Genomic DNA, 19942 nt, shown 5'->3' with positions numbered 1-19942 from the left:
ATACCCACTATAATCTCTCGGCAGGACAGTCTTGTTTTAAAGGAAGAAAAGGAAAGGGAACTGAGGAAATTGCAGAAAAGCATGTCCATCAGTACTTTTTAAGACCTGGGCATCTATTAGCAGTACCTGGCAAATGCCTAAAACGTATACACAAGCCAAAAACAGGACTTCACTGATGGACATGCACAGTGCTTGTAAATCGATTGGCTGAAGGCAGACCTGGTTAAGACAATTTTACTACACCAGTAGTGGTTACAGCTTTGATTAAGTCATTAACTCTCAGAAGACTGCTTTGAAAAAACACTGGCATGCACTTCGAGTGCAAAGTTTGGTGTTAAGTCTTGATTAAAGAGAGCTGAAAGCGTTTCCTTCTTGCTCAGTACATTGATAGGCCAACTCTAACGTGAACCAGACGACTGAGTCATTTCGCCAATACTGCCATAGCACCTGGCACTTGGCTTGTTCACTTGGGGGAGTACAAGTGGACGCTTTGTAAACACTCTATTCTTCCCTTATTTCGCCAAAAATAATCCTCAGTAATCACCCCGGTATTTTATAATTGCATCAAAATGTGAGGAGCGATTAACTAGAGGAGCAACTCATCAGGGAGCCAATGACCAGAGGGGTGAAGGAGCAGAAGAGCAACTTGTAAGGGAACCAATGACCAGAAGGGTGATGGGCCATATTAACCAAAGACCAGAGGAGAGCCATAAACCAGGTTGGCCAAGACCAGAAGGGCGACTGAGCAGAAAAGAGCGACTCACAGGGGAGTCAAGGACGAGAGGGGTGACAGAAAAGCAGAGCAACTCAAAAGGGCTTTGCTGTCAAGTTGGCAGCCCATGCCATGCGTGACGCTATGAGCCAGTCCTGGATTTTCACTTTGCATGGTGGTCCTTCTAGGCCCATACATATAAGGGGAAGAACACAAATACCAGTCCTAGCATTTAACAGGAAATGCCTGGGCTGGCTCAGTGTCACGCAGGACATGGAAATACCTGGCAGGTATGCAAGGGGGCCAAGGACCAGAGGAGGGTGATGAATCAAGGACCAGTTGGACGATGGATCAGAAAGGATCCAAAAAGTAAATGATGTGCTTTTTAAGTCACACATACAAGAAATTAAAATAGACATCGATTGTTAGAAACATAAAAAGCAATTTTAATAAAAAGTTCTTGAATCACAATGTAATAAAACCTGTTTCATATGCATAACAGTGATTTATTGACGTTGGGTAGGAGTTACTTAACCGCAGGGTATAGTTTGGGAGTGGTGCGCATTCCGAGCACGCGCGGGGGCGCAATTGTGTGTTTCGCCCTGGGCACCAAATGGACTAGAAACTGCCCTGGTCAGGTGGGCTCGCATATGAGAGGGGCACTCTGAGGCAGCCCTTGCAGCAGAACACCCTAATAAGAGTCAATGAGACTTATCTTTTAAAATGTTGTCCATCCTGAACACTGTACAAACTGCACTGGAATGAATGTCAGGGTTATAATGAGATGCTGTTCAATGACTGACAAACGAGCTGGGTAAGACCACTTGATGTCCTGCCCTCCAGATAAAAGCCCCTTCTTGAGAGAACTTAAAAGCACTCATCAATGCGGGAAGCCATTATAATGCTTATTCCGAAACCTGGCAAAGATCACAAGAAGTGTGGTAATTATAGACCCATTTCTTTACTCAACGTGGATGTTAAAATATTTTCTAAAGTGTTGGCTAATAGGTTGGATAAACGTATTGGGGGCCTAATACACAAATTGCAAGTAGGATTTATTATGAGGAATAGATTTGGGTATGACAATATCAGGACTAGTATTGATATCTTGGAACTACCAAAAGATGTGACTCAGGAAACAGTGCTTGTGTTTATTGAGGCGGATAAGGCTTTCGACAGAGTGAATTGGGCATTTTTGGAGTTCACAATCTAGAAGTTAGGATTTGGATTACGGTTTTTTGCAAGCTATAAAATGTTTACATAATGATGCAATGGCTAGAATTTGGGTGAACAATGAGGCTTCTGCTTCATTTAAACTAGAAAGGGGTACAAGGCAGGGATGCCCACTATCACCGTTTTTATTTAACCTAGAATTAGAATCCTTTATTGCGTATATACAAAGGGAAAATGGTATTAAGGGACTTACATTTGGGGGCACAGAAATCAAAGTATTGTCGTATGCTGATGACATGGTGTTTGTATTATCGAATTCAAGGGAGGGGACTAGTGCTCTGAAGAGAGTGGGTAAACTTTCCGGTCACAAGGTACATTGGGTAAAGTCTGAGGTTTTCCCGCTCTCAGAGTGATGTAGGAGATGTGATTTGGAAGATTGGAACTGTAAATGGTCGAATTTGAAAGTTAAGTATTTAGGATTATACCTTACCAGGGACCTGAAGAAAATTGCGTAGTTAAATGTAGACATTTTGATTGGAGATCTAATTAAAAACATCAAAAAATGGGAGAGTTTAAAAGTAGGAATTTGGGCCAAGGTTAACGCCATTAAAATGATGTTATTACCAAAAGTGTTATATTTAATTCAGTCACTTCCCTTGCCTTTTACTAAGAAACTATTAAAAAGGATTGATGATACATTTCAGAGGTTTCTATGGGGCTAGAAGAGGAAAGCGAAAATCCCTAAGTATATTATGTTACGTAAAATACAGGAGGGTGGATTCGGCTACCCAGATCTTGTTAAGTACCATATGGGCTTTAGCTTAAAAAAGGCTGCTTATTATATGGTATCCACAGATAGTTATGAGCCAATTTGGCTTACAACTGAAAGGGAGGTATTTCACCCATTAGAACTAGACAATATTTACTCGATAGAGAGAATCCTCTTGAATCGAACTAAATTGCTAACTATAAAGGGACACGTGCAACTCTAATTTCTTGGTTGACTGATAATGACCAGAATATTTATTTGCCTTCCAAGGCTGAAATTTGGGGAAATCCTGGTCTTCAATTGACAAATAAAACTCTATATTGGCGTAGTTGGATCCTAAAAGTTACATTAAGGATAGAGGAAATTGTACGAGATGGGCAGATAGTTTCCTTTTTGGAACTGCAGAGGAAGTTTGGTTTGGAAAAGAGGGAGTTAATTAAGTATGAAGAAGTTAAGATACTTCTTCATTAAAGGCTGAAAATGTTGTCGGGTTCAATGGAAACTGAACCGACAGTATGTAAAGTGCTCAAATCATCCCAGAGTGCAATATCTACTTATATCAATTTAATGCCTCTAGAGGTTGCTACTATTAGGTCATGGGATAGATTGAAGGATATGTGTGAAAATGAGTTACAATACATAATTTCAGAGGATGAATGGCAGAACATACTACAGGTGGGTTATAGGAGCAAATTGGATTTAAACTTATGACTCATATATAAAAAGAATTCTTGGCGGTTTGTACTGGACACCTGTGCGTGTGGATAGATTTGATCTCCTAGACAATGAGGTATGTTGGGGGTGTGGGAACGAGAGAGGGACTATAGTTCACATGTTGTGGAATTGATCGAGATCGATTAATTTTTGGGGAGATGTGTTAGATAGGTTGTATACCGTACTGTCTTTAAGCTTTCCGAGAACACCCTTGTCTACAATTCCTCTGTCTGATAGAGGAAGATGTGTGACTGCTAAAAGATATAGATGTTGGATTAATAAAGCTTTAATAGTGGCAGTGAAACAAATCTTAAGATTGTGGAAAACTAGGAAAAAGCCACAGGTGGAGGATTGGGTTAATGATATGCAGCTGTTGTCAGATTTTGAAAAGTATATGTATTACAGAAGAAATCAGGAGGATGTTCATTTAGATCTCTGGACACCCTTTAATGATTTGTTTGGTTCATAGGAACAGGTTCGGTGAATGAAATCTTGATTAAAACTGATATTTGCATGTTTATACGGGTTGGGATAAATACAAGATATGCTGTGTGTGTGTTTTGTGTGGGCATTTGGTCTGTCTCATGTGTATTTTTCTTTTCTTTCTGCTTTCCTTTTTTGTTTTTCTTCTCCCTATTATTTCCCTCTTTATTTCCTTGATCTTAGTTCATATACAAATGTGTTGGCTGTGTACAGAGGGTTGACAGCATTAGGGTATTGATATTTTTGTTAATGTACTCGTTAGACAATTGCTCGTTTAACTCATTGATGAATTTTATTTAAAAATTAAAATTTTAAAAAACATTGACCTTCAATGGGCAGCGTTGGTCTTTGGGCAGCTTCTGTATTCTCTGCTGGTCTGTGTTGCAGTGCGCTGCCTGCAGACTCTCACTCACTCCAGGGCTGGTGAGTCACTGCCAGGGACAGCATCCACTCCCGCCAGAACAGCTGAAACCCCTCCCGGAGATGACATGTATAGCAAACATGGGGCTGGCAGTGAGTCACAGCATGGGCACCAGCGTCAGTGAATCCCGACCGAGGGCTAGGGAGAACCTACATACAGGGAAGCGCAGGTCATGGTCTGGTTTATTCCATAAAAATATCACAGATCCATTCAGGGGTAGAGGTCACTAAAGGCATAAAGCCCTTTCTCTCAGTGACACGCTATTTTCTACGGACAAACCAAGGACATGGTAACAGGGCCCGCTTTAGGAATTTGGGGGTGGGGCACAGACACCTATAAGCCAAAACTATTGCATTAGCGTACAGATAGGGAGAAGTGGCATACGAGGAGGGACATAACGCTTGTAGGTGTTGTTTGGTTGACTTCCAATGGTCATGCTAATCCCTATGGCCATTGCAACCCAGTTCCTGCCCTTTCCCGCCCAAAACACCTCCTCATGGGAACTATTTGAGCTCGCTTTATTCAAGCCTTACCATCAAAATTTGCTGTTGAAATGCATGCCACTGTTTTTTCAAAGCAGTCTTCTGAGATTAAATTACTTAATTAGGGGTGTTAACGGGCTACTGATGTAATGTCTTAACAAGGTCGGCCTTCAGCCACTCGATTTATAAGGACTATGCATGTCCTTCACTGAAACATACATGCCAACATTCCGACGTGCCTGAGAGGAAGATTTTGTCAGAGAAATCGGGAGACAACAATTTTCCCATACGAATTTATTGGGGAAAGAATTATTTTAGGTGGGAGAATGTGAAAAAATAGCAATATTTTTCACTGAAAAATCGAAGTCTCCCGCCTAAATGACTAATCCCCTGCACTAACGTGAGAGGCGGTTTAGATTCTATTAAAGACAGGAAGCGAGTATTATGCATTACAATCTTTACTTCTGAACCACAGCAGCAAAGAAAAAAGCTTTTACAAACATTTTTTTTTAAATAATAGAACTAAATACAGTTCACAGTCAATGTAAGGACCCCTCTCTCTCGTATTTATTAGAACATTTTCATCGCTTCCTGATGCTTCCGAGAGCTTTCACGGGACTATATCTGGGTCATCAAGGACTTCGGGGAAGCCTTTAATAGTCAGGGTTCCTTTCATCTTGCAACCGTTGGGTTAGTAAGTGTGTGGCTCAATTTTTTCAGTTCTGTTTCACCCTTGCAGTACAGATAGGTAGCCCTGGTGGAGGTGTTTTGAAAGGGTAACATTACATGTAGATTAATATATTTAACTGCCATTATATCAACAAGACACAGCGACTTAGGGGGGTTAAAAGTGGTTAGGCAGTGCTTGGTGTGCAGGGCCTTCAGGTCCATTGGCATTGGGGTTCCACCTAAGCTAGGTGTTTTTTCTTATAGGGGACGTTTTCATCATATTGCATTACAGCGTTTTGTTTTTCTAATGACGGGTTGTCTGTGCTGCAACTGTTTTCTAAGTTATCCAGGTGGTATTTCTCTTTCCTGTTAAAATGTTTTTTTCCGATAACAGACCATTAGATATGGACAGTTTAATGTTTCTCCCCGAGGGTGGGGGGAGGTAATTTTCTTTGTGGCCAGAAGGGGTAGTGTATGGTTTCCTCCTTCTATTATCCATGTTTTTCCAGAACATTTTAATGTATGAGTTATTAAGTGTTTTAAAATGTTTAAGTGGAATACAGAGGCTCTTAGCCTCCTAATACCTGTCAGCTGCTATTCCTGTGGGAACACTATTGTGGGGTCCGTTGCCCCCCTTTGACCAAATAGATTAAGTAACTAATGCAGAAAGAGGGAGTTAATTACTCCTTTGGTTCTTCAGTTAAAGGTGCTATGGTGTTCAGGACGTTCTCCTGGCGGGGAAAAATTATCAAAGCAGCTGATTGGTCAAGGGTATAATAATTGTAATAATCTTCTTTTGTCACAAGTGTATTGATCATGTTGGGGTTAAGGTGAGGCAAGGGCTTCAAACTTGCATAATATGAAGCCTCCTCTCATGCCATAGAATGACTAATCCCCCGCATTAACGTGAGAGGGGGTTTATATTCTATTAAAGACAGGAGGCGAGTATTATCCCACCCACACTCTTTTCTGTTTTTTATTCCACCCACCCTGTTCTTTTTCATATCGTTTCAGCTTCGGGTGAGAGGTCCTATCCAGAAGAGTTTGTGGTAGTGTGTGGTTGCGGGGAGCTTTAGATCCCTCCAGTTTTCTCTGGATCCTTTTTCTCTGCGCTTCACAGTTGGATTGGTGCAGTGAGCGTCTGGTTGTCTGGTGCAAGACAGTTGCAGAAAGAGGAGTTGAGATTAAAGTAAAGGACATATATATATATAGAGGAGGGTCCCTGCCCATTGGTCACCTGCAGGGCATGACCTGTCCTCCATGATGGATTGGGGAGCTCCCCTTAGATTGACTGTGAACTGTATTTTGTTCTGTTATTTAAACTTTTTCTTTGTGTTTTTTTTTTTGGTTTGTACACGTTTTTTCTTTGCTTCTGTGGTTCAGAAGTAAAGATTGTAATGCATAATATGAAGCCTCCTGTCATGCCATAGAATCAGGAGGGGTGGCATGTAGAAGTCCTATCAAAAACACGCATTGGAGAAGGCAACAGTTTTGGCTGGTGTATAAGCATTAGGCATTTGCCAGGCGCTGCTATTAGATGCCTAGATACCCGCACCATTTTGCAACTGTTACCAACAATAGCCAGTTAATACCACTATGGCAGTGTCTGTCGAGTGCCTTCGCATCCTACGCAAAAACTCAAATCTGTTGTTGGCATTGCCAATGCTTGTTTATAAGGGCTACGGAAAAAATAACACCCAGTTTGAATTAATGCAAAACCGTTCCAAAGTTATGTCATTTTTTTGTGATGGGTATGTGCTAAAATTACTTTTATCGCTAATGTAAACAAAAAAGGTGTTGTGGGTTTGGTTGGGCTGAAACAGCGAAAGATTGATGTGAAGCGATGGTCACCACAAAAAGCTTTCTTTGCGCTTCTGCACATAAAATGTCCTTCAAAACTATTTTCTAAACTTGGGCACCAACCAACATACTTACTTCCCTGTCAGGCCAATAAACATGATGCCGTGTGTTATGTACTGACCACACGAGACGAAACAACTAACTTGGACCAGTGGTACCCTTTAGAAAGAAAAAAAAGGCAGTGAACTGGCAAATTGAAATACCTTCAGTGACGAGCTGACGATAACAGTCGTCGTCCACTTCGTGTTGCAGTCAGATTCAGTCATTCGGCTTCTTATGCACGTTTTACGTTTTCGAAACGCACGCAAACTCGGCGTCTCCCAAGGAGAACGTAATGTTCCAGAATGTGCCTGAACGACGTAATTCTCTCAGCCTCAGGGCGAGTAATTTTTCCTTTCAATATTGTAAAATTTGGAGGAGTGGCGCACGTGACAGGATTAAGAGGTTAATTGCGCACTCATTCCATTCTGCCGCCCGGCAAGTAAATACGAGGGAGTGGAGTACAAGTATAGAACATGAGGAGAAGAAACAATTTGAGATGTACATACGGCCATTATTATAATAAATGGAACACCACAACAGTTGGTTAAAACGATTTGGGCATTTTCGAAAATCGTGCAGTACAAACTGAATTACTATTACAAACTCAAAATGTGGGTCGATATTGGCAGAATAGTATTATTTGCCAAAGGTCCACGCTTTTCGTTAAGTGAATGGCTGAAACAGATATTAGAGCCAAGTCTGCAATATGGGTTCTAGACTAACCACATATCTTCTCAGCTCTGTTGGGCAACATATATAACAAACCAACCTGGCAAATATTGCCTTACAAAACTATGTTAAGCAAAAAGAGTATGAACCATACTCGTTTTGCTTAACATAGTTTATGAACAAGCATTGGCAGTGCCAATAGTTTTGGCGTTTGTTGCTGTTGGACCAGGGTGCAAGGAGGAGAGTGCAAAGTTTCAAAGGACTATTGCACTGCTGTGCAAGAGAATGAGAAAGAAGGAAAATAGAGCAAGGGAGAAAGGATTGAGAGAGGGTGCCATCGATGGTGAGCAAGAGGAAATATGAGGGAGAAAGGTTGAGAGTGAGGGTAAGAAATAAAACGAGAGTGTGAAAGAGAGGATCAGAGAGGATAGAGAGTGGGAGTTTGGTGGATATTACGTCTCTAATCCCGTCTGAAGCATCGGCGGGGATTAGAGTGATGCAGCCCGCGTTGGTGGGCCTCGCTGCGCAGCTCGCGCTGGAGGACAGAACACACGGACACCATTGTGTAGTCAGCCTGCCCCGGAACTGCCTCTGTGGTGCGGGGGCGGGGCTTTTATTGAGCGCCTTGTGTCACCGCGTACCAGAACGGAAGGCGGATATAACATTCCTCCTTTAATATAACTGAACAACAACAACAACATACCCCTGGGTATGGCCCCCTGGGTCACCTCGGGTTGCTCACCTACATTGTCCTGCTCACCCGGTTCTGGCTCATCCCATGGTTCTTCAGCTTCTTCGTTCATTCCTTCTCCGTCTGGTGGGCTTGTCAGTTCCTCGACCATCGACGGGTCCGCACTCGACTGATTATCTTCTTCTTCTGGGGGGCACTCGCCGTCGGTCCACAAGTTCCTGGGCACTGCCTTGAACCATGACGCATTTCTCGTCACTTGTCTTTGCCCCCTTTTTGCCGTTATCATGGTGCCTTGCCATCTGTTGATTGTCCACGGGGCTGCATCATAGCGAGTGTCCAGTTTGGATTTGGAAGGGTTCCTCATCATGACCACTTGACCACCAACTCGGTGATTGGAGAGCTTTGCATGCCTTTTGTTGCTCATGTGGGCGTTCGCCCCTGTCCTCCTTGATTCGGTGCGCTCATGGTCAAAAATGTCTGGGCTCCTGCTCGGGTGATGTGGTATGGAGGAATTGATGAGTGTGCCATACATTAGGTCTGCTGGCGGTATCTCTGTCGTGCTGTGGGGTGTGATCCTGTAGTTTTGCAGGAATCGGTACAAGTCCACCTGCCATGGGCTGGCATTGACGCGTGACAGGTGCAGTACCTTGTTAATTGTCCTCATGAAGCGTTCTACATCGCTGTTCGCCTGCGGCCATCTCGGCATGATGTGGTGGTATCGTATGTTGAGTTCCTTAAGGTATTTCTTGAACTCTTCCCCTGTGAATGGTGGAGCATTGTCGCTCCTGATTCTTCTTGGTAGCCCATGCGTTGCGAACATTTTCTCGATCGCCGGTATGACGGCTTCTGCTGCCGTAGAGTTGACAATCTCGACCTCCGGATACCTGGAGTGGTCGTCAATTGCCACCAGTAGGTGTGTACCTTTCCTTTATTTTACAAAAGTCTATGCTTATGGCGTCCCATCTAGTGGACCCTCGTAGAGCCTCCTGAATGGGCTCTGGATTTGGCGGAGGCCCGGTTATTTGGCATGGGAGGCATGTGCTGACCAGCCTTTCGACTTTTCCATCGATCTGGGGGAACGACACCCGGTGCCTAATGCGGGCTTTGGTCCGTACTACCCCCTGGTGGCCCTTGTGTGCCAAGGCTACAATCTTGTCCTGTAGGCTCAGGGGAATTATGATGCGTGTACCTCTTAGGATCTGTCCTTCTTCCGTGATGGAGAGGTCCTGTTGGACTGCGAAGATCCCTGTGAGGAATTCTTTAGCTTCTGTTGTTTTGTTGTGTATGTTTCGCAGGAATGACCTCCATTCCCCTGAGATGATCGTGTCCTTTATCCGATCGCAGCATGGGTCTCTTTGCGTGGCTTTTCTTATGTCCTCCAGGCTGACTGCCCGAGGCATCATGGCGTGTACCACCTGGCAGATATGCTCCTCCGTCTCTTCTGCTACATGGATCTCCTTTGGTGTTGCCGCTCTCGGATGTCTTGAGAGGAAGTCAGCCGGGTTTCCCGCTGCCTGGCTGGTATGCCAGCTCGAAGTCATATTGCTGAAGGTGCAACAGCCACTTAGCAATTCGGGCAGGGGGGTGAGATGATGTTCCCATGAAGATGGGGAGCAGCGGTTTATGATCTGTGTATGTTTTGAATTTCCGACCGTACAGATATAGGAGGAAGTGGCGGTAGCCCCATAGTACAGCTATCGCCTCCTACTCGATGTGGGAATACCGCTGTTCGGTCGGCGTTAATGCCCTGGAGGCATAAGCGACCGGCTTTTGCTCTCCTGTGTTCGTCACCTGTATGAGAATGGCCCCTTGGCCCACGGGGATGGCGTCCACGTACAGTTCAGTGGGGAGTGCTGGGTCGTAATAGGCCATAGTCCGCCGACAGTGATGCTTTGATGTGTTCAAACGCCTCTTGGCAGGCGGGTCCCCACTCCCACTTCGTGTTGGCCTTCGTTAGTTCTCGCAGAGGTTCCGAGAGCGTGGCTAGGTTCGGGATAAACCTCCCACAGTAGGCGGCCATGCCTAAGAAACTGCGCACCTCCGTTGGTGTGGTAGGAGGTGTGGCAGCTTGAATGTCAGCCACTTTCTGGGGGTCCGCTGAGATGCCTGTGCTATTGAACGTGTACCCAAAAAATGAGATCTCATCCTTCAGGAATTCACATTTTTCTTTGTGTATTGTCAGGCCTGCACTTTCCAACCTGTTGAGTAGCATCTGCAGCCTTCTCATGTGTTCTTCTTTGTTGCTGGCATGGATCAGAATGTCGTCACTGACATTTAAAACTCCCGGCATGTCTCGGATCACCTCCTGTATTGTCTGCTGGAAGACCTCGGCGGCTGAAGAGATCCCAAAACTCAGGCGCTTGTACCTGCGCAGGCCGATGTGGGTTGAAAATGTCGTTATGTACCGGGAATCCCGGTGCAGCTTCAGCAGGTGATAACCGGCGTTCAGGTCGACCTTAGAGAATATCTTGGACCCAGTGAGGTCTGCCACTATCTCATCCAGGGTCGGGGTGATATGGCGCACCCGCTTGATGGCTTCATTGGGTAGGCGCATGTCTATGCATATTCTGACCTTCCCAGGTTGTTTTGGCTTTTTTGTGACAACCATGGGAGAGACCCATGGCGTGAGCCCCATGACTTCAGTGCCCTTAGTTCCTTTTCCACTTGGTTGCGGATGTGGAACGGCGTCCTTCTGTGTCGTACAGCTCTTGGTTGGACTTACTCATCGATGTGTAATTTGATCTATTTTCCTTTCAGGCACGCTATGCCCTTGAGTAGGTTAGGGTATTTTTCCAGCACCTTCTCGACTTCTTGCGAATCATTCACTTCACAGATGAAGCTTACCAGCCCTAACTCTTCTGCTGCGTCTCCACTCAGGAAGCATTTGATGCCTGCATTCACCACGTAGATCTTTGATTGCAGTGATCTTTCGCCGTGGCTGATGGTGGTTCGGAACCTACCCACTGTGGGCAAGGGGTCTTGCACCCGTATGCAAACAGTAGCGTGTCTGTTGCCTTCAAGGCTGGTGTGCAGCATTTTTTGCCGCAATTTTATCACATGGAACCGTGGGCATTAGTGTTTTGAATGTGGTTAGAGGCATTACGTTTACGGAAGCTCCGGTGTCTATGGTCATCAGAATGTTTTGGCCCTGGATCGCTACCTGGCATCTTCGTCTTCTCAATTTTCTCTTTGGCGTGGTGTCTCAGTGGTTGAGGGCAGACACCAAGTAAACCTTCCTCCCTTTCTTCCATTGCTCCTTCGCGGAGTCTTGTTGGAGCTGTGCTGCATCATCTCCTTCCTCCTCAGTGGAAGAGTTTGTGGTCTCGATCCGTCGGGGGTTGGCCTGTTTTTTCTTCTTAACCCCACTCCTGTCCTGGGTTGCTTGTGATGTCTGTTGTTGTGCGCCTGAGGACCTGCATACCTTGGCATAATGGTCTTTCCTGCCACATGCACCGCATGTTGTTCCCTGAGCTGGGCAGTTGCGTCTTCCGTGGCGAGGCCCTCCACCCCACCCACATTCTGTGGGCCCTGGTACCCGGGGCTGCCATCTGGGATTTATGTAGTTTCCGCCGATTTCATCCCTCGTGGGTTGGCGATTGGTGATCTGTGCCACGGTGGCCGATGTGAGGGCCGGCTGTAGCTTTTGAAAGGTCGTACCCATATGCGCTGCCCTGGCGTGTGCCAGTTCCCTCTGGTGGCCCAGTTCAAGGGTTCGATTCAAGGAAATGCCCTTCTCGCTCAGTACCATCCTTCTCAGTTTTTCTGACTGGATGCCGTTTATAAGTTGCCGATGGATTTCTTTCTCATTGTCTGTGAATTCACACGATATGGCCAACTTCCAGAGTTGGGTGTGGTAGGCATCTAGCGTCTCCTCTTCCGACTGGATTGTTGTGCAGAATATGAATGTCTCGTAATCTGGGTTGAGTTGGGGGAGAAAATGGGCCGTTAGGGCATCCTTCGTCTGCTGGTATACATCAAGGCTTCCGTCGATGGTTAGCGAGTTGAAGATGCGTAATACTTCATCTCCCACATTTAGCAGTAGGTGCGACTTCATCTTCCTTGCAGTGGTAATGTCTTTACATTCCATGGCCATCTCGAACTTTTGTAGCCACAATTGCCATCTTGGGCCAACTGATGATGGGTCAGTGTATGGGTCAAAAGGATAGATAGACACTGAGGAGCCACCTTGTGGGCGAGTTTGTGGCGTGGACATCGACAGATTTGCGGCCATTCGGGATGGCGTGCCGGGCCTGGGGGTGGACGGGCCTGTCGCCATGTTGGAGAGTCACTTGGCCACGTGTGGGGGTTGCTGTCTCACCTGGCGTGCCCCTGTTGGAGTACTTGGCCTTCTCTGCGTGATTCCCCGTGCTGGGCGTGATATAGTGCGTCTTCCCCTTCCGGCTACCTGTAGCCTACGCGCAGCTGCGTGGCATGGCGTGGTCAGTCCGGCGTTGTCAGCGGGCTGGTGATGTTGTGGGAGGAATGATGATCAAGAAAAAAAAATAGAAGAAAAACATTATTTTTTTTTTGGGTGGGGGTTTGTGTGCCCCCCCACCGTGTTTCCAAAAATTTGGCCGATGAACGAGGTATTGATCAGATGTTTAGGCGGTGGCACGCGTGCCGTCGTGTTCGCGTCCCTTGTCGCCAGTGTTACGTCTCTAATCCCGTACAAAGCGTCGGCGGGGATTAGAGTGATGCAGGCCCGCGTGGGTGGGCCTCGCTGCGCAGCTCGCGCTGGAGGACAAAACACACAGACACCATTGTGTAGTCAGCCTGCCCCGGAACTGCCTCCGCGGTGCAGGGGCGGGGCTTTTATTGAGCGCCTTGCATCACCACATAGTGGGACGCAAGGCTGATATAACAGTGGGTAAGGATAGAGAGAGGGGGTAGAGTGGGTGGGTTGGAGAGGGTGGAGATAGTGTGGGTGGGGTAGAGAGAATGGGGTATGGTGTGTGTATTGTAGATAGGGGTAGAGAGAGTGGAGTGTGGGTGGGTAGGTGGGGGCAGAGAGAGCAGGTATAGGGTGGGTAGGTGGGGTAGAGAGAGCAGGTGTACTTGGGGTAGAGAGAGCATGTGTAGGTTGCGAGTAGGGAGAGCACATAGGCATAGAGAGGGTGGGGGTAGAGAGAGTGGGGGTTTGGTAGAGGTATCAGGGTAGGGTTGGTTGGGGTAGAGAGAGTGGGAGTAGGTGGGTTAGAGAGTGGGGGTTAAATTAAGTATGGGCAGACTTTTTATTGCACATGGTTATAAATGGGGCATAATACCAGATAGTTGTTGAAGTCGTTATGTTTTTAAAAAATCCCTTTTTAGAATTTAGTGCATATTATGCAATACATTATATACGATGTGCAACTTCAAATGAAAGCGCCCTTCCATTGCCGTGTTTTCGTACTGAAATACTAATTGCTCCTTCTGTCTAGCGGCACATCCTATAAATACTCAAACCATGATCACGATCCCTGATAGAGGAGGGCCAATTATAAGCCGATTCACCCTGGACCACTCTGTAGCATTGCTTGATTCCCTCTCGTGGTCTTAACCCTTGGAGGCAACATTAGGCTGCGGCCGAGATTGCAAAAGGCAACTGCGCCCCGTCCTTCAGAAAACCCAGGCTACGAAAGGAAGAACGCAGTCGAGGTAAGCGTGGGGGGAGGGACAAAACCTACGGACTGAGTAGCTTGTTTATACATGGACACGGACCGTTTGAAGGCGGATTGGACTGCTCTGGGCTCCGCTCTCTCTTATTTAAGCGCTCCTATTTACTACGCAGTGCATAGTATCGGTTTTGCCAGGCCTCATGTCGTTAATGGAAAAGTCCACTGTTCCTGCTTTGTAGCAAAGTCAAAGAGATCCGTTTTATACTGCTGGGCTGGCTTTATTTTATTTAGAGCTCGGGAAGGTCTGGAGAAATCAATTGCGGGTTTGTGTGATTTCAGATAAAAAGAGGTAGTCTTAGAGCGAGCTGCGATAATGTTCTGGAGCGTGTAGGTTGTGTTAGCCAAAGCCCATTTAAACAATAAAATAAATGTTGTTTACCAACGCTGTATACGAATAGCCCCTGAAATACGATTTCACTGAAAACAAAGGTTTTTTCCAAACACAGGCGGTATGCCTAGTATAACACTATCTGCAGGAAGCCAGTTGCTTTCCCTCGCGAGCACTGCACACATCAGTTGCTTTCCCTCGCGAGCACTGCACACGTATCTTCGATAACTCTGGCCCCCAGTGCCACTGCTATTCACATAGCACCTTTATAGGGCAGGTCCAACCTCGAAATTCACAACCTGTTTCTTGCTCTTCATGGTCTGAGCCATATTTATGAGCCATGCAGCGGCGGCCGGGAGTTGCAGAAGGCGCAGGAGTGCTCCACTTCCAGGCCTAAACTCAGAGAGATAAAGGAATCCAGTGACTGCCTGCCTGTGTGTGTGTGTGTGTGTGTGTGTGTGTGTGTGTGTCCGGAGAAGGGGTAGGAGCCGAATGTGACATGTGGCACATGCCACAGCGTTCCACAGCATGCCACCAATCTCTGGACTGGCTGATGGAAAATGTGCAGTTTTAAGGAGTTCAAACATATTGTACAAGTGAAAAATACCCTCTCAATCATTGTGGGATTGTTTTATATTGAAACACTTTCAGCAAATGCATAGTTTAAGTACTCATCATGCCACAGCATGTCACCAATCTCGGTACTAGCTGATGTCAAATTTGCTGTTTAAATGACTTTTAAGACATTAAACAAGTGAGTAAAAAGCCTCACAATCATTTTGCGATGTTAATAAATCAAATATAAAAAAAATAAATAAAAAAAAATAAAAAAATGCAGTTCTACAGTTGCACCAACGCTATATATGGGAAATATCTAGTGCTAGTTCGTATGACCTACTCAAACAGCAGGGCCCGACAGTCCCTTTTCAGTGTCAATTCTAACGTGGCATGCCACCTAGATATGTCTTATATCTCCTTCTAATCAGTGTTTTCATTGCTTCAAAATTACTTCAGGCATCTCACCTCTTAGTCTCTTGTCTTATGTTTCATACCTTCCAGCAATTGAATGTTTGAAAGCACTTGGAACTCCAGCATGCCACAGCAAGTCACCAATCTCTGGACTAGGTGATGTAAAATGTACTGTTTAAATGACTTCAAATGATATGATATGATATGATAGTTTATTTATATAGCGCCTATACACAATGTGTTTCAAAGCGCTTCAAGGCAAGGAAGGGACCAAGGTAAAATACAACGACATTCTTACAGGCCATGAACATTAATGATGTGAAATTAACTATCGTACTCGGCCTGACGACATTTCAGATAGTGCAAGTGCTAAGACGTAGATAAGAAAGGGAGGGGGAGAGTGGGAAGGAAATGGAAACAGGCAGGCGACTACCGTACTAGGCCTGACGCCATTTCTGGTAGAGCCGGAGGAAAACAAAAGGTGAGGGAGAGGGGTGCAGAAAGGGAGGGGAGGAACAAAACAAGTGACTATCGTACTAGGCCTGACAATGTTTCAGATAGTGCTGGAGGGAGGGGGGGCCACAGTAAGGGGATAGGGGAGCGACAGACGAGGTTGCTATCATAGTAGGTCCAGGGACAATTCTGATAGAGTAAGTGCATAGAAAAAAGTAAGGGGAGGAGGGGAGGAGATAGGAAAAGGGAGGGGGAGGGGAGGAGAGAACAGAGAGTAAGCAGTCAAAAAGAGTGGAGAAGCAAGAGAGGAGAGCGAATACAATTGCAGAAGACAGTAGTAACACATAATGTTGCAAGCCAGGATACAAGATGAATATGGGAACAGCATGATTCAGGGCCACCACGAGTACAAGATGCAAAGGAAGTCCAGCATGAGAGTTGAGAACGGGTGACGCACCGTGAATCAAAGACATTAAACAAGTGAAGAAATAGCCTCACGACCATTGAGAGATGTTATACATTTAATTTAATAATAAAAAGCCTGTACGTCACCTTGCGGCTGCTAGCTGTCTGTCTCCTGTGCATGACACAATATGGACTGGGTATAAGTAGAATCCTCTGACAGCGAGTAAAGCAGAGAAAGGAGGCCTTCAAACATTCTGCAGTTGTCTTCAACTACATAGTTCATTCTTTTTCAATATTTAAAAATGTTTATTTTAATTAAGCATCATCCAAATTGTATTAAATGAAATCTGTTATGTATTGTACACAGGATGAAAGGCGTACATTTCTTATTAAAATGTCCATCTCATAATAACAATGGTCACTTTACCATAGTCTCAGTTGTATTAATTTCTAATTTCTAATTACTTTTTTTTTAAACTGGTCGTCTCTAATTTAAACTTTTCCTTGTTCCTACTAAATTATCTTTTCTTGCATACAATAATCATATATTAAGATTAATGTGGCCCTTGTAATTGTTATTAATTAATGGCCTATTAGCTGATCTAGATGGTAATCGTGTGCTTATTTTTCTAATTCATTGTCTTAATTTCTATTCACTTTATCATAAGCCTGCCTCTGCTTTCAAACTGACAATAATGATGTGTTATAACCGCTTTACATATAACATATTTGCATACAAAATCACCCAACCAAAGTTGTTACTCATTTGTCTGTCTCAGAAGGTTGAAACTTTAAATTGGCCTTTCTGGGATTCGAACCGGCAACCTGTAGATCCCAGCAGCGAGTGTTGCTACCCCACCTCACTAATCTCTTATCTAAAATGAGAATCTCAACTGAAAATGCAGAACATTTTTATTTTTAATCTTTTACTGAAATGCTCGCAATAAACGCTTGTTACAGTGGATTAGTTTACTGTTTTCTTGGCCGTTTCAACAATCAATTTTCTGTATACTTCTAGTAAACATGAATTAATATCAAACTGCACCAACTCAATTAAAGTAAAATTATTTATTATTTAAATACATAAATAGATAATAAAACAAATATAATAGTGCAAACAAACCATAACAGCATTGTATTTAACAATTATATATGTATATATATATGTATATATATACATGACACCCCAATTTTAAATATTTATTTTCACGAGAGCATGACTCTCACATCTTATGACAACTCAATGTAATGTACAATAATTATTATTTAAATAAATATAACAAATATAATAGTGCAATGATAGTGCAAATGAACCGTAAAAACATTACGTAGAGTGTATATATATCACGTTTATTAATGTCGTCTCAGCACAGCATGACCATCACAGCTTAGTCAATGGTTTACATACCACCACTTGACCTGCAAAGGTCTAATTAAACTGTGCTACCAATAATAAATAGTAACTTCTTTTACTACTTTTCTTTTTATTCGTCTTCTCCACAAATTAAAGTGCATCCACAGATCAGCATACGTTCAGCTTCATAGCGTTTCAGTCCTTCACATTTTTGGAGAATTTTGATTGTCATCTGCAAAAAAGTAAACAAAATGGCACATTTCGGTCACTATTACTTTAACTGATCATCAATTGTGTAACATGATAGCACAGAACAATGCTCTCCGGGCCGCACTTAGTATCCCAAGAAGAGAGCATACCACCCATGCCAGGCACTCAGCCCAATGGCTCCCGGTCAAAGAGCGGATCACTCTCAAAATCCTCACACTCACTCACAAATGCCTCTCCCTCTCCGCCCTGTCCTATCTATCAGAAACCATCTTCAAACCATCCTCCTCCCGTCCCACCACAACGAAATACTCCAACCTACTCTGCATCCCACGCATCAAAAAAGCCAAAGCCGAAGGTCTAGGTTTCCCCTACATTGTAGCCAAGACCTGGAACGCTCTTCCTGCAAACATCAGAGCCGAAAACTCACTCCCTATTTTTCGCAGGAAACTGAAAAACGCATTCCTTGCAAAATAACATGAAACCCTCAGGATTCCATGTAAATATACTGAATAGCTAATGTGTACATGTCTACTGTAAATATTGTATTTGTATGCAAATATTGTATCCTATGTAACTAAGACATTGTCTGTAACAAGCGCCACGATGCCCCCGGGCTGACGTGCGCTCTACAAATTTGAATAAATAAATAAATAAACATTGTAAACATACAAATAACCTGAATATGGCCTGAAGACTGCTAGGGGAAGTGCAACACTCACAACAATGCCATGAAAAGACTCACAGACAGACAAGAGTGCGACATGCGTCCACAACGGAGTGCTGGCTTAAAACAGGTAATTGGCTTTGGAGGTTGGCGGCATGGCATGGGTGTGGATGGGAGTGTGTCGTTGGTGTCAGCACAGTGGGGTGGTTGGTGCACATGTCCCTCAAAAGTGCAAAGGGGCGGCTTGAGATCAACAAAGCGGCCTAGAACATAGCAGCGTTATGCAGCCAGTCTTTCAACCCTACCTCTCTGATATTTGTGCATTGAGGATATGCATCTATCATTTTCAATCCCCAGCGGTGAGTACTCAAAGCTAGTGGTACATTTTCACATGTAAATCTAACCAAGAGCGCCCTTGCTAACTCAGGACCATGTCAGTCCAGATACTGTTCATAACCATTGGACAATTTGATTCCCAGTTCAAACCTATTGAGCGGAATCCCTCTCCCATGGCAATAACATCCTCCTGTGTCTTCTGGTGGATTTCATGTGTCATTGTTCGTCTATCCCTGCCGAATGATGTTATGTGAATTTGTCCAAAGCTGCTGGCAGCCTAGTTCAATTAAGCAGTTTTTCACATGCTTGCACCAAGGGAGCTTATAGATATCAATTACCGGCCTAAGGGCTGCCACCCATAACCCTTTTTATGGTTTAGCTGTATCTGCCTAAAAATAGCTTTCTCAGTCTGGCTGAACTACTTTCCAGTGTGTGAGCCTCAGGCAGAAACAGTCAAAGGATTTGACCTGTTTGATTGTATTTCCCTCGATCTGAATGGTTTGCTTCACATACTTTCTTCTTGGTGGCCTAAACACCATGCACTTTGTTTTTGAACGATGCAGCATCAGTCCATGGCCATCAAATGTAAATGGAATTGTTTTCGTAGTACTGATGGAGTCAAGGAGATGAGCATTACATTTCTGGCATACATCAATACAGGGAACTTATCTATGCCAAATGATTGTTTATCAGTCTTGGCAGGTACCAGTAACTCAATAGCTGAAATAGGCTCTCCTAGGCACCTGAATGGAATTGGGGGAGGCAACTCCTCTCTCGGTTGGGATAAAACAATACAGCAGGTAACTGCCCACACACGGCACCACCCCAATCATCCTAGGCATTTTTTAAGAAAGCTTTGACAGTTTTTTAATACAAAGCTG

General features: G+C 44.5%; 1 protein-coding gene across 1 annotated transcript in view; it reads right to left on the bottom strand.

The window, feature by feature from the left end:
• The window catches only part of C1QH1orf146 (chromosome 1q C1orf146 homolog), a 238416-nt gene extending 230867 nt beyond the window's left edge, over positions 1–7549 (bottom strand). The window contains exon 1 of the mRNA XM_069635267.1: positions 7487–7549. Within this exon, the coding sequence (XP_069491368.1) occupies positions 7487–7549 (63 nt within the window). The remainder of the gene's footprint in view (positions 1–7486) is intronic.
• Between the last annotated feature and the right edge of the window lie 12393 nt (positions 7550–19942).

The sequence above is a fragment of the Ambystoma mexicanum genome, chromosome 1q (assembly GCF_040938575.1).
Source record: "Ambystoma mexicanum isolate Mex_15411 chromosome 1q, UKY_AmexF1_1, whole genome shotgun sequence".
Lineage (NCBI taxonomy): Eukaryota > Metazoa > Chordata > Amphibia > Caudata > Ambystomatidae > Ambystoma > Ambystoma mexicanum.
Note: the sequence above shows the minus strand (reverse complement) of the source record. Positions and strands in the feature narration are given on the sequence as shown.